Source organism: Neophocaena asiaeorientalis, unplaced genomic scaffold (genome assembly GCF_003031525.2).
Source record: "Neophocaena asiaeorientalis asiaeorientalis breed wild unplaced genomic scaffold, Neophocaena_asiaeorientalis_V1.1 scaffold1247, whole genome shotgun sequence".
Classification (NCBI taxonomy): domain Eukaryota; kingdom Metazoa; phylum Chordata; class Mammalia; order Artiodactyla; family Phocoenidae; genus Neophocaena; species Neophocaena asiaeorientalis.
The window spans coordinates 475,563-488,254 of record NW_020174329.1 but is presented as its reverse complement, the minus strand read 5'-3'; the positions used below and the strand labels follow the sequence as shown (position 1 = coordinate 488,254).

At 56.0% G+C, this 12,692-nt stretch overlaps 1 protein-coding gene across 1 annotated transcript in view; it reads left to right on the top strand.

Annotated features, from left to right (window-relative positions):
• The first annotated feature begins 532 nt into the window (after positions 1-532).
• KCNAB2 (potassium voltage-gated channel subfamily A regulatory beta subunit 2) overlaps positions 533-12,692 on the top strand; it is a 44,729-nt gene continuing 32,569 nt past the window's right edge. Inside the window, exon 1 of the mRNA XM_024756151.1 lies at positions 533-779. Coding sequence (XP_024611919.1) covers positions 562-779 — 218 coding nt within the window. The 5' untranslated portion in view covers positions 533-561. The remainder of the gene's footprint in view (positions 780-12,692) is intronic.

Sequence of the window (12,692 nt, the reverse complement as noted above, 5' to 3'; positions counted from 1 at the left end):
CAGGCTGTGAACCAACAAATAGGGCCTTCCTGTGGGAGCCATGTACCCTGGCAAAATCACACTGGAGTTTGCTTCAGCGACAGGTGTGCTTATGCTGCTTCCCCGGACGGCCCTGTACTTGGTTTTACCCTGGGAAGCCCTCCAGGGGGTGCTGTGAAGTCTTCCACTCTGGGGGCCGGGCTCTCTGCGTGCTCCCGCCCCCTTCGCATTGGGAGCATTTTGGGGGGGGGATCTCCCACCTGGAATGCAGCTTCGCCTGTGCTTGCCTCATGGGTGCAGGGGCAGAGGGGGTGGCTCAGCCAGAGTTCCCGGCCAGTGCAGCTTTGAGGACCAAGAATCTCAAGCCAAGAGGTGTTTACGTTCCAGGGCCGGGCCCTGTCCCCAGGCGCCAAGAGCCCTTGGTGGCCACTCTATCTGGAGGACGTGTCCCTGCCGCAGCCCCTGCCCCAGCCCCAGGGCCAGTGTCCAGCCTGGGCACCGGGGACGGCGGGATGCTCTCTAACCCATCACCACTTGGCGTTTCCCATCCGGACAGCGGCAGCTCCTGGGCCGGGTGGGACCATGTTGTCCATGACGTACAGCGAGAGCCTGAGGAGTGTGGTCGGCAGGTGTCACTCAGACTGGGCCCTGCACCCCGTCCGCCAGGCCAGCACGCTGGAGCTGCAGCAGCTGCGGGAAGTGCGGGCAGCAGCCCAGGCCAGGAACATGGAGAGCTTCCTGCGCATGCACGGCCTCTCCCTGGACAGCTGCACCGCCCGGTGCACCGGCATGAAGTACCGGTAAGGGCTGGGCTGGGCGGGGACAGGAGGAGGTCCCCTGGCCGAGGAGGGGGCCGAGGCAGGGGCTGCGAGAGGGATGCAGCCCAGGAAACGGGGTAATGGCGTCACTGTCAACTGGGGCAAACTCCTTGGGGTTTAAGAATGCTGACCGTGGGACTTCCCTGGCAGTCCAGAGGTTAAGATTCCATGCTTCCACTGCAGGGGGCACGGGTTCCATCCCAGTTCGGGGAACTAAGATCCCACGTGCTGTGTGGCGCAGCCAAAAAGAAAAGAATGGGGCTTCCCTGGTGGCACAGTGGTTGGGAGTCCGCCTGCCGATGCAGGGGACACGGGTTCGTGCCCTGGTCCGGGAGGATCCCACATGCCGCGGAGCGGCTGGGCCCGTGAGCCATGGTCACTGGACCTGCGCGTCCGGAGCTGCGTTTGGTGTGTCCTCCATGGGAAAAGAGTATGGTTTCTTGAAAAAACTGCAGCAGGGGTAAACATACTATGTCATTTGTCTTCTTGCCGTTAAAAAAAAAAAAAAGAAAGAAAAGAATGCCGACCGCATAGGAATGTATAAAAGAGGAAAATGAGAGTCTGCATAGTCCTTTCCTCCAGAGATAAGCTGTGCTGCGTTGGGTGTGTCCTCCATGGGAAAAGAGTATGGTTTCTTGAAAAAACTGCAGCAGGGGTAAACATACTATGTCATTTGTCTTCTTGCCGTGTCATTGGGACACATTAATTATCAGGGGTTGACTAAACACAAATTAGGGGTAATCCCTCAATTCATCGTCTCTACCAACAAATCCATCCTAGCACCAGAAACCCGTGCGAGGTCCTGGGGACCAAGATGTGCTTAAATTGGGCTGTCCTCATGGGAAGTGGCCTCTGAATCGGTTGCTGCAACTACGCTTGTAACTGTGACTAGCAAAGGCTATGGAGTATGCGTCCCTGTGTTCTCGGATGCGGGCCTGGAGGGTTTCTTCTGAACCTCAGAAAGACATTCTGTTTAACTCGCTTGTCACTGAAATCAGCATCTGGGACAGTGCTCTGACCTGCCCACTTTCTCCTCTGAAAGCCTCAGAAAGTGGCCAGAGGAGCCCCAGAGCTGGTGTTTGAGTTGATAAGTTACGTATACGAGGCTTTATTCCTGTGCCTCCCAGGGACGAGTCCTGGCCAGAGCCAGTTGGTCAGAAGGGACCCCACCCCCCCACCTAGTCTATGTACTGTTGCCAGATTTAGCAAATAAAAATATAGAACGCCCAGTTAAATTTGAATTTCAAATAAACAACCAGTTTATGCCATCATCGGGACGTAATACCAGAAGTTATTCGTTATTTATCTCAAGTCCAGATTTAAGTGGGTGTCCTACATGTGATTTGGTTTCCGTCTAACGCAGGCCCCAGGGGTTATCTGACTGCTCTCTGGAGAGAAGAACAGAGACCAGCCCTGTTGCTGTAACATTTTCTCCTGTGGACAAGTGTTTGGATCTTCAGCATGAGACTGTCATTTAAAGATATAAAGCACTTCTGCCCTGAGTCCATTAGATGGCAGGATTCTTAAGGCTTTGCATTATAAATCCAGTTGTAAAGGAAGGACAAAGGGTCAGCTGGTTTGGCCTCGAGGATCTCCTGATTCTGATGGAAATTTCTCAAGAAGGAGATGAGGGTCTGCATTTTTTCTTTTTCTTTCTTTTTTAAGATTTTTTTGATGTGGACCGTTTTTTATAGTCTTTATTGAATTTGTTACGGTATCGCTTCTGATTTATGTTTTGATTTTTTTTGGCCTTGAGGCGTGTGGGATCTGAGCTCCCCGACCAGGGATCATACCTGCACCCCCTGCACTGGAAGACGGATTCTTAACCACTGGACCACCAGGGAAGTCCCTGCATTTTTTCTTTTTTTGGCAAGTCATTGATACTTTTCATTAATTCAGCAAATGTTTACTCAAGATCTATCTACTTGGCTCCAGGCAACAGGCTTGCCAGATGCTGCATGAACAGGACAGACAAGGTCCCTCCCCACCCCATTGGACATTACATCCTGCTGGGGGATGGCAGAGAAAAAGCAAGTAAATGCCTAAGAGAGTCAGGGAGACCAGGGGCAGCTGAGACCCCAGCCATCTGAAAGGAGGACCAGTTGAAGACATGGAGAAGAACTTTCCAGTCCAAGGGGACAGGGGCACATGTGAGGAGAAGAGGCCCAGGGCCAGAGCGAGGAAGGCAAGTAGAGGTGAGGCGGGGTGGGCAGGGGGGCCGGAGCCCGTCCCCCATCCCAGGGAGACCTCACCTCCCTCAGGTGTGGATACCGTTTGTAATGGAGGGGGCACTGGGGTGAATTTTGTCCCCCCAGATTTCATCTACCCAGAACCGTAGAATGTGAGGCTATTTGGTAATAGGCTCTGTGCAGTTGTAATTACTTAAGATGAGCTCACACCAGAATAGGGTGGGCCCTAAATCCAGCGCCTGGTGTCCTAATAAGAAGGCCCAGTGAAGACGCATAGGGAAGAGGCCCTTTGGTGGTGGAGGCAGCAGTGGGAGGGACGCGGCCACAAGCCAAGGAACCACGGTCACCAGAAGCTGGCGGAGGCCGGGATGGATCCTCCCCTGGAGGCTTCAGAGAGAGCGCAGCCCTGCCCACACCCAGACTGCAGCCTTCTGTCCCCCGGAGCTGTGAGAGAGCCAGGTTCTGTTGCTTGAACCCCCCCAGTTCGTGGAACTTTGTCATGGCAGCCCCAGGACCCGAACACAGCCGGGGGGTGTGAGTACTGGAACAAATCTCTTATTTGCCTGACACCCCAAGGAAAAGGTCTGTGTCCCATCTGAAACATGCTGGACTAACTGTGGGGCTGAAACACCCTGGGGAAACTTGCTTCCCGAGGAGCAGAGTTGACAAGAAAACCACTTGAGCCTTTAGCATTTGATGGGCCAGATGTCGCCCCCGTAGGGCCCGCCCTTTATCTGGTGGATTTCATCTTGCTGCATCCAGGGGTTTCGGTTAACTGGGAAGAGGGCCTCGGAAACCACGACCAAGGGTTATTAAAGATCCCAGATAGATGCCGTTCCGTGGTTAATGTTCCCGGCAGCAGCTGGGCTGGGACTCAGCTAAACCTGGTCTTAAATATTAATATAAAAAAGATAAAGCCTCCAGATAAGTGCTGCTCCATGGAGCAAGGCGACGACGTACCTCGGGCCCAGACACCATATCAGCCGACCTGAGCCTGCAGTTGGGGGAAAAGGCTTTCTTGTTAACTTTTCCCATTTTTTTTTTTAACTGTCCTCAACTCTTGCTGTTTAAAAAAAAAAAATGCACTGAATTTTTAAATCTACGCAGTCCCTGTGTAAGCTCCCCTTCCCCATGTCCACCTGACTATAGTGATGGAGGGTCTGGAGATGTGGCCTGAGACAGGGCAGCAGCTGTGGCCACAGGCCGGCCAGAGGCTGTGACCTGGGCCCAGGCAGTGCCAGCTGGACACTGGGCCTGGTTCAGATGTGTTCCTTGTCCGCTACCCACGGCATCGGGAATGAACCCAAAGTTCCCACCATGCGCGGCCCTTCCTTCCTCCCATCCTTCCTTCCTCCCGTCCTTCCTTCCTTCCTTCCTTCCTTCCTTCCTTCCTTCCATATCTCAAACATGCAAGCTCATTGCATCCTCAGGGTCCTTGCACATTCTATTCCCTCCCCCGGAAGGTGTGTCCTCCAGATTTTCACAAGGCTCCAATCATCACATCTTTGGCCTCAAAGAGACTTTCTGCACCACCCAGTCTAAATAAATGCCCAGTGAGTCATCCTCAAGCCCACTGTCCTGTCTCTCTTACCTTGTTTTTGCCCATCTGCACCCCACTGAGAGCACAGCCTCTGTCTGTTCCCAGCACCTAGAACATTTCGAGCCTCTGTAAGTATTGCCTGGGTGGCATTATGCGGCCTTGGTCTCAACCCACTTTTCAGAATATTCCCCTGTAAAGTATGTCTCCTTCCTGCTGCTTCCTTGGCAGCAGGACTGGAAGCTGTGTCTGAGACTCTCTGATGCAGCCCGGAAGGCGGGGAGCCCCGGGCCATGAGCCTTGGTCGTGAGCTTCTGGTAGGGCGGGCCGTCCTGCGTGCCTGGGGTTTTTGCCTCTACATCGTAGCCTCTTACCACGAGCCTCCTACAGGAATCACAGGCAGTATTTGATTCATGCTCAAGTTCATCGAACAGACTCTCCAGTTGCTCATTTATTCACAGGAGGTCAGTCAGGGAAGACTTCCTGGAAGAGCTGGGAACCCAGGTGTGTCTTAAAGGATGGGTGGGAAAAGGAGGAAGAAGAGAGTCCAGAGAGGGACAGTGAGTGGAGCAGTGTAGGCGGCCAAGCAGGGGGCCGGTCCACCCTGAGACAGTCCCATATCAGTGTCCTGGGGCTGCCGTAACACAATGCAGTGCCCAGAACAACAGCTGTCTATTCTCTCATGGTCCCGAACCCAGAAGTCTGGACCTGGGGTCAGCAGGGTCACGCTGTCTGAGGCTGTAGGGAAACATCCTTCCTTGGCTTTCTTTTTCTTTTTTCTTTTCCACTGGCGTATAGTTGACTCACAATGTCGTGTTAGTTTCAGGTGTAGAGCAAAGTGACTCAGTTATACATCTACTTATATCTACTCTTTTTTAGATTCTTTCCCACGTAGCTCATTACAGAGTACTGAGTAGAGTTCCCTGTGCTCTACAGTAGGTCTTTATTAATTATCTATTTTGTATATAGTAGTGTATATATATCAATCCCAATCTCCCAATTTATCCCTCCCCCGTCCTTTACCCCCGGCAACCATAAGTTCGCTTTCTACATCCGTGCCTCCTTGGCTTTCTTTGCCTGTAGACGCATCACTCCAATCTCTGCCTCCATCTTCACATGACTGTTTCCCTCTGTGCATCTCTGTCTGTCTCCAAATCTCCATCTCCTTATAAATACAGCAGTCATTGAATTCAGGGTTCACCCCCAATCCAGCAGGAACTCAATCTTCACGTAATAATATCTACAAAGATCCTATTTCCAAACAAGGTCACATTCGCAGGTGCCGGGAGTTAGGACTTGAACATGTCTCTTTGGGGTCACATTTCAACCCACAGCGGGTCCCAAGGGCTGACTCAACTCCTGAGTACCCTGCGGGGGATCCTGGCTCCCCCACCGGTACTTGTATGAACTTAGACAAGTCACCTGGCCTCTCTGTGTCTCAGTGTCCCCATCTGGAAAGCAGAGACTATAGTTACTTCCTCACAGAAGTGTGCTGAGGACTAAAGGAGATAGTGACGGAACTTAGGGCTCCCGGCTTGGCTCCTGGTGGGAGAGAAACCCCAGTCTTGGAATCTCATGGGCGGAAACAATAGCACCTGGAAAGCAGATGGGAAGGGAGCGGGGAGGGAGGTGGCGAGGCGAGCCGGTCACTCGGGACGAGCTGCCTTGCAATGATCCGGGGGTCCCTCGTGGGCCCCCGTGGAGGGCCGGCCCAGGACCCTGGCGTCAGCCACCCATGGCCTGCATTCGTACTGGGTCTGCTTCTGCTGGCAGTGGCCACCGTGCTGGGGCCCAGCGGCGGCCCCAGGCCTGGAGACAGCCATCCATCCCTCTGCGGGTCCTGGGCCTCCCGCCCCAGCTCCCCTGCCTTTACAGGGACATCACAGCCTCTCCCTCCCCTGTGTCAGGCAGGGACGGGAAGGGCTGAGCGATCCTAACACAACTGCTGGTGTGTGGCTTTGTAACCAACACACAGCACAACTCAGTGTCTCCCAGGCGCTCCTGGCAGCGGGAATCAGGGGGTCACCTGTTAGCAACGCGGATCCTCAGGCCCTGCCCAGAGATTTGGGGGATCCGCCCCCAAGAGGCTCCTCTGATTGGGCAAGGACAGGAACCCTGGCTGATTGGCTCTCTGCCGTCCACCTGGAAAGGCGGGGGTCAGCACAGCTCAGTCAGACCCGCAGACGGTGCCAGGCAGCGTCCCCACCCTCACCCTTTAATCTGGGGGTCTGAGAGCAGGAGCCTCCGCTGTGAAATGAGGGCGGGCCCAGCGTTAGTCTCCCTCCCTCGACCTCTCTGTGCCTCGGAGTCGTCCAGTGAACGGGAGAATCGCAGGGCCCAGCTGCAGGCTGTGGTGGGAACTTAGCGAGCTGCTCGCAAAGCGCTCGGCACAGTGGCTGGGGCGCAGCGGGCACCGTGTGTGTGTTAGCGCTGTGGCCGTTGTCGCTGTTGTTATGCCTCCAAGGTGCTGCTAAGGTTGAAAAGAGAAAAGGTGCAGGAAGCGCTTACTCTGGCCTGGGCACAGCCACTTAGTACAGGGCAACAGCTAAGAAGCAGGAGGGGCCCATTCACGGCTGAGCCGCCCTCCTGCCTTTTAGGGCGGGTAACGCTGGGCGTGACTGGGGCGTGAGCTCCCAAAGGAAGCACAGCCACAGCACTGAGCCCCCAAGGGGGCTTCCGCTCTCACGTACCAGAGGACACCTTCTCCAGGAAGGCCACCGGTCTGCCACCCTTTGCTCTCAGAAACCGCAGGGGCCAAGGACCTCCCATCCCACTGCTCCGTCAGGGTGGCCCCCAGCTCTTCAGCAGCTGCCCCTGCCTTGGGCAGGAAGTCCCTGTTGAGTACAAATCAGGACACAGCACAGTTGGGGCAGCCTTACTGATACAGGGGAGGCACCCAGGCCTCTGCAGGGCACAGCCGAGGCTCGTCCTCATTCCTGAGTTGCTGCTGCGGTCCATGCTTTGAAAAGCCATCTTTAGGGAATTCCGTGGTGGTCCAGTGGTTAGGACTCCCCACTTTCACTGCTGAGGGCCCGCCTGGTCCAATCGAGGGGCACGGCCCCCCCAAATTTAAAAGCCATCTCTAAAACTTCTACTCCAGGCCTTGAGGCTTCCACGGGCCTCATTCTGTGCAGGGAGGGTCCTGTCCCCCGCTACTGTGAACCTGTCACTGTCTTGGGGGAAGGATCTGGCTGGGCCCCAGCTTTGTTATCTCCCCATCCCTCACTGGGACAGCTTCTGTCCCAAGAAGCTCTCTTTGGTGGCACTTATGGACGCGGCAGAGCTTTTAATTGGGGTGGCCGCCCCTCTGATGGATCACAGCAGGAACCAGCTGCTTTGTTTTAACAATAGCGGGTACTGGAGAGGCAGAAAAAAACCCAGAATCTGCTGTGGATCAAAATCAACCATCCACACTCGATGTTTCTGCCCAAAGCCCATTTCAAGTCAACCAGCCCGTGTCTGGGACTCACTTCTCCACCCAAACGTGTTTGAAACGAGAGACCCTTTGGGAGTGACATTTTACTGTGGCAAGTTTGGGTCAAGGTCTTAAGCTTTCAGCTTTCCATCCTTGTCTAATTCTTGTGATTTTCTAAGAATATTATGAGTTGTGACCGCTGTCTGGGGCACATGAAAAATTACGGACTCTGGCCAGCTGTGAAAACCCACCTACCCGACTTCCCCTCTTGGCAGTTCTCTGCTGGACCCAGAGACACCTTTGTCCTGGATTCCCTGGGCGGGTTCTGAGGTCAAATGTCCATTCCCATCATCCCCACAACACGTTACAGTGGGATGGAGTCGGGGCTGGGGACTCTACCACCAGGCCAGGCCCAGGAGGTCCTGCGAGAGTGAAGGCTTGACTGCTGCTGAAGTCTGGGAGGGCTGCTTCCTGCTGTGGCTCCCAGGCCCCTGGTGTCACTGGGGAGGCTGAGGTCGGCGACACTGGGAGGAAGGAAAGGTTACTGGTGCTTGCGGGGGGCGGGGGACTGCTTTGCACTGCATGTACTATCTCAGCTGATGCCAGAGAGGTCGACAAGGATTTCAAAAGCAGAGAAACAGGAAGGGCACTCCCACAGGGCACAGCAAGAGTGAAGGCCCAGAGACTTTTTTTTTTTTTTTTTTTTTTGTGGTACGCGGGCCTCTCACTGTTGTGGCCTCTCCGTTGCGGAGCACAGGCTCCGGACGCGCAGGCTCAGCGGCCATGGCTCATGGGCCCAGCCGCTCCGCAGCACGTGGGATCTTCCCGGACCGGGGCATGAACCCGTGTCCCCTGCATCGGCAGGCGGACTCTCAACCACTGCGCCACCAGGGAAGCCCAGGCCCAGAGACTTTTGAGGGCATTGACATTTTTTTTTTTTGGTAAATACACCCATTTAAAGCATCCAATTTAATGGTTTTAGTACAAACAGTTGTCCAAAAGTCACCCGTTTTTTAGAACATTTTCATCACCCCAAAAAGAAATACTGTGCCCACATTAGCTATCGTTCCCTGGTTCCCCACTCCCCCCAGCCCCCAGCAACCACTAATCTACCTTCTGTCTCTATGGATTTGCCTGTTCTGAACATTTCATATGAATGGAATCGCACAATATGTGACCTTTTGTGACTGGTTTCTTTCTCTCAGCATGCTGTTTGCAGGGTCATCGTGTCGTAGAATGTATCAGTACTTCATTCCTTGGTATGGCTGAGTAACATTCTGCTGTGCGGCTGTAGACCGCATTTTTTTATCCATTCGTCAGTTGATGGACGTTTGGATTTGCTTCCATTTTGGGGCTGTGATGAGTAATGCTGCTGTGGACATAATGTGTTCAAGTTTCTATGTGGGTGTAAGTTTTTAGTTCTCTGGGTACATACCTAGGAGTGGAATTGCTGGATTGGGGGGGTGAGGCGGGTGACCTTTTACACACTGTGGTGACTAAGTCTTTGTGGATCTCTCTTAAAGCTTAAGGCACACCATCTGGTTAAGAGCAGCCCCGGAGGAATAGTAAGATGCTAGCCCTTGTAGGATCTGACAGTTTGCCAGAGAACAGTAGAAGGTGGAATGAAGTAGGGGATTTCCACATCCTCTCAGCCAGTGCACAGCACCACTCAAAGCTCCTGATAGGGGCTTCCCTGGTGGCGCAGTGGTTGACAGTCCGCCTGCCGATGCAGGGGACACGGGTTCATGCCCCGGTCTGGGAGGATCCCACATGCCGCGGAGCGGCTGGGCCCGTGAGCCATGGCTGCTGAGCCTGCGTGTCCGGAGCCTGTGCTCCCCAATGGGAGAGGCCACAACAGTGAGAGGCCCGCGTACCAAAAAAAAAAAAAAGCTCCTGATAAAAACACAGCTTCCCAGGCCCAGCCCCGGAGCTACCGATTCAGTAATCGTGGCTGGGGCCCAGGAATCTGCATTTGCAACAAGCTCCTCTAGCATCCTGGTCAGGTGTTGAGCATCCCTGCCGTGGGCATGAGCTCCACGAGCCTGGGGAGGAGCGAAAGACAGTCTTTGCCGCCTGCAGCCTCTTTGGCAGGCCTGTGGGCTTCCTGGGGGCCAAGACCTGCTGTCTTCAAGTGCAAGATTCCAGCAGGTGGAAGGGCCAGCACGGCAGGCTGTCCTTCCTCCTTCCCATCCCCCCACCCACCCAAGGGGCTCAGGAGGGCCCCACCCTACCCTGAGCTCAGGGACCCAGGCCAGCCAGGCCCCGAGGTTTTTACAGGCAGGTGGAAGAGGAAAGGCAGAGCCGGCCTGTGGGTCCTGAGGGGCCCCACTGGCCTCCACACGTAGCGTCTGTGAGCTGCCAGGGCCCCCGGGCAAAGGCACCAGCTCTGCCCTCCCCAGGCCTCTATCCCCAAGTCCAGGTCCCCACCTCACGGGTGGTTACTGCTGCCGAGTCAGGCCACGGGGAGGACAGAAGGGGTGTTCTTACTGGTGGGGGTGGGGGAGGGCCTCACACAGGGGTCTATCCTGACTCCATGGCTAGAAAGCCACTCCCTTCGGCCGAGGGACCGTGGGAGTGCTTCCCAAGGACCAGACCCCTGTGTGAGTGCTTTGCAGGCGTGATCTGGCCATGCCTTTGTGACCTGCGTTGGACACAAGAGCCCTGAGGCTCGGAGAGGGGGTCACTTGCCCAAGGCTGCCCAGCTCAGGCGCAGGGAGGCTGGGACTGGAACAAGGTTTTATTCTTAACTTCTGTGCCAAGAAGGCAGGGCCAGAGCTGAGAGCAAGTTCAGCCACCATCTACTGTGAACATCTCTGGGTGGATTCCTCTCTGGGTCCCGTCAGAGCACAGGGTGGACAGCCAGCAGGTGTGGAAGGTTCCTGCAGAGCCAAGCTGGGAGGGACAGCATGGTCCTCAGGCCAGCCAGCTTATTCTGGCAATGGATACCCAGGGAGCCAGAGAAAGCAAGACACCCGCCTGGGATCACACAGCGAATTAGCAGCAGAGCCTGAGCTAGACCCCTGACCACCTGCCTCCCATCCACCACACTTTCTCAGCCCTTCCCGCAGGGCAAGATGAGATCCAAAATGCAGCTTTGGCCAGGGCCACCCTGCAGAGTGAGAGCGGCATGCTCGGGGTCAGAGGGCAAAGCCAGCCCTTCCTGCTAATGGGGGCATCTCTCTGGGTTTCAGGAAACCCGTGAGCTTTGTTCTGTCTTCATCCTGATCCCATGAGTGTGGGAAAGGCGGATGGGGTAAAGCAGGGGGATCTTCATCCATCAATTCATTCACCCATCCATCCATCCATCCATCCATTCATTCACTCCAGAAGTATTTACTGAGCACATGCCGAGAGCTAAGTACCGTGCAGAGTGCTGGAGCTTCTCAGGTCTCTGACCCCTTAACCCCGGGCTTCTTTCCTAACGTCACCTGCGGCATTACCATCTAGACAGAATGGTCCTCTCTCCTCCAGATTTCTGGTGATCCGACTTCTTGTGCTGAACCTTGGTGGCAGCCCCACTTTCCTGGGTGGGAACCACCAGGGGACAGAGCTGGCCAGGCCAGCTGCCTGCACGCTCAGCTGTCCACCTGGCTGCAGTGCCTCCCTTGTGCGGTCCCGGCTGAGCAGCTGTTAGCCTGGAGCGCCGGCGCCGACCTCCAGGGGATCGGCCAGGGCGATCGGGGCGGCTTGCACATCCGCGTCATTAATAACGAATCGCCTCCTGCACCTCCCATGCCTCTCGCCGGTCACCTCGTTAACTTGGTGGGAGTCCCAAGAGCCACAGTGCGCAGAGCCAGGGGTGGACGCCAGGCTCCGTCCAAGAGACTCGGGGAAGCCTGGAGAAGCAGCTGCTCCCCGAAGCCCTGGGCTGCCACCCTGACGGGAGGTGCCCTCCCTCTTCCTCCTGCTGTCAGGGGACAGCGGTGCCGCTCATTGGTCGTGAGTTACTGGCAGCCCAGCCCTGCCGAACACAGCTGGGCTGGGGGCTCGGGCGGACAGAGTCGGACCAGGGCGGGGCAGAGGAAGGACCCGCAGAGAAGGGAGAGGCAATGGCATCCTCCCCACCCCTCGATTTCTGAGTTCTATCTGATCAGGTCTTTTCTAGCACATTTCTGGAAATTTCACCCCCTTCCCCCGGAGAGCGCACAGGCTTTTCTGCGTCAGAAATCTGCACTCCTGAAGCAACGCCTGGTGGCTTCTTCACCTTCTGGGATAAAGTCTTGTCCCAGGCGGAGCAGGGCTTCCAGGGGCAGGTGACTTCAGAGCCCGGAAGGAGGGGGGACGTGGCCAGGAGCTGAGCGCCGGAAACATGCAGGTGTCCTTCGTGTGCTCGGAGCATGGCCTCAAGGGCCGGGGCCCCGAGGAGCGTCTGGGCCGGCCGGCAGCCAGCAGCCCCAGCCTGGGCACCCGCAGCCATTTCCGCGCGGTGGCCATGGTGGCCCGGAGCCTGGGACAGCTGTCGGTGCAGAGCCTCCTGAGCACAGGCGAGGCCAGCGTGATGCACCCCGGGATGCACAGGCGAGGCCAGCGTGATGCACCCCGGGATGAAGTATAGGTACGCGGCGCGGGGCGGCTGTGCGGGGCAGGGGCGGGGGCTGCCCTCCCACCCCAGTCTGGGGGAGCTTGGCAGATGCGGGGAAAGATAAAATCAAGGCTCAGGGTCAGGTTGCAGGGGGTGATGGTGCCTTTCTTTCCTTCTGCTCGTTTGTTTCTTTTCTTGGGAGGGCTCACTATAGCTGAGCCCCCCCCCCCCC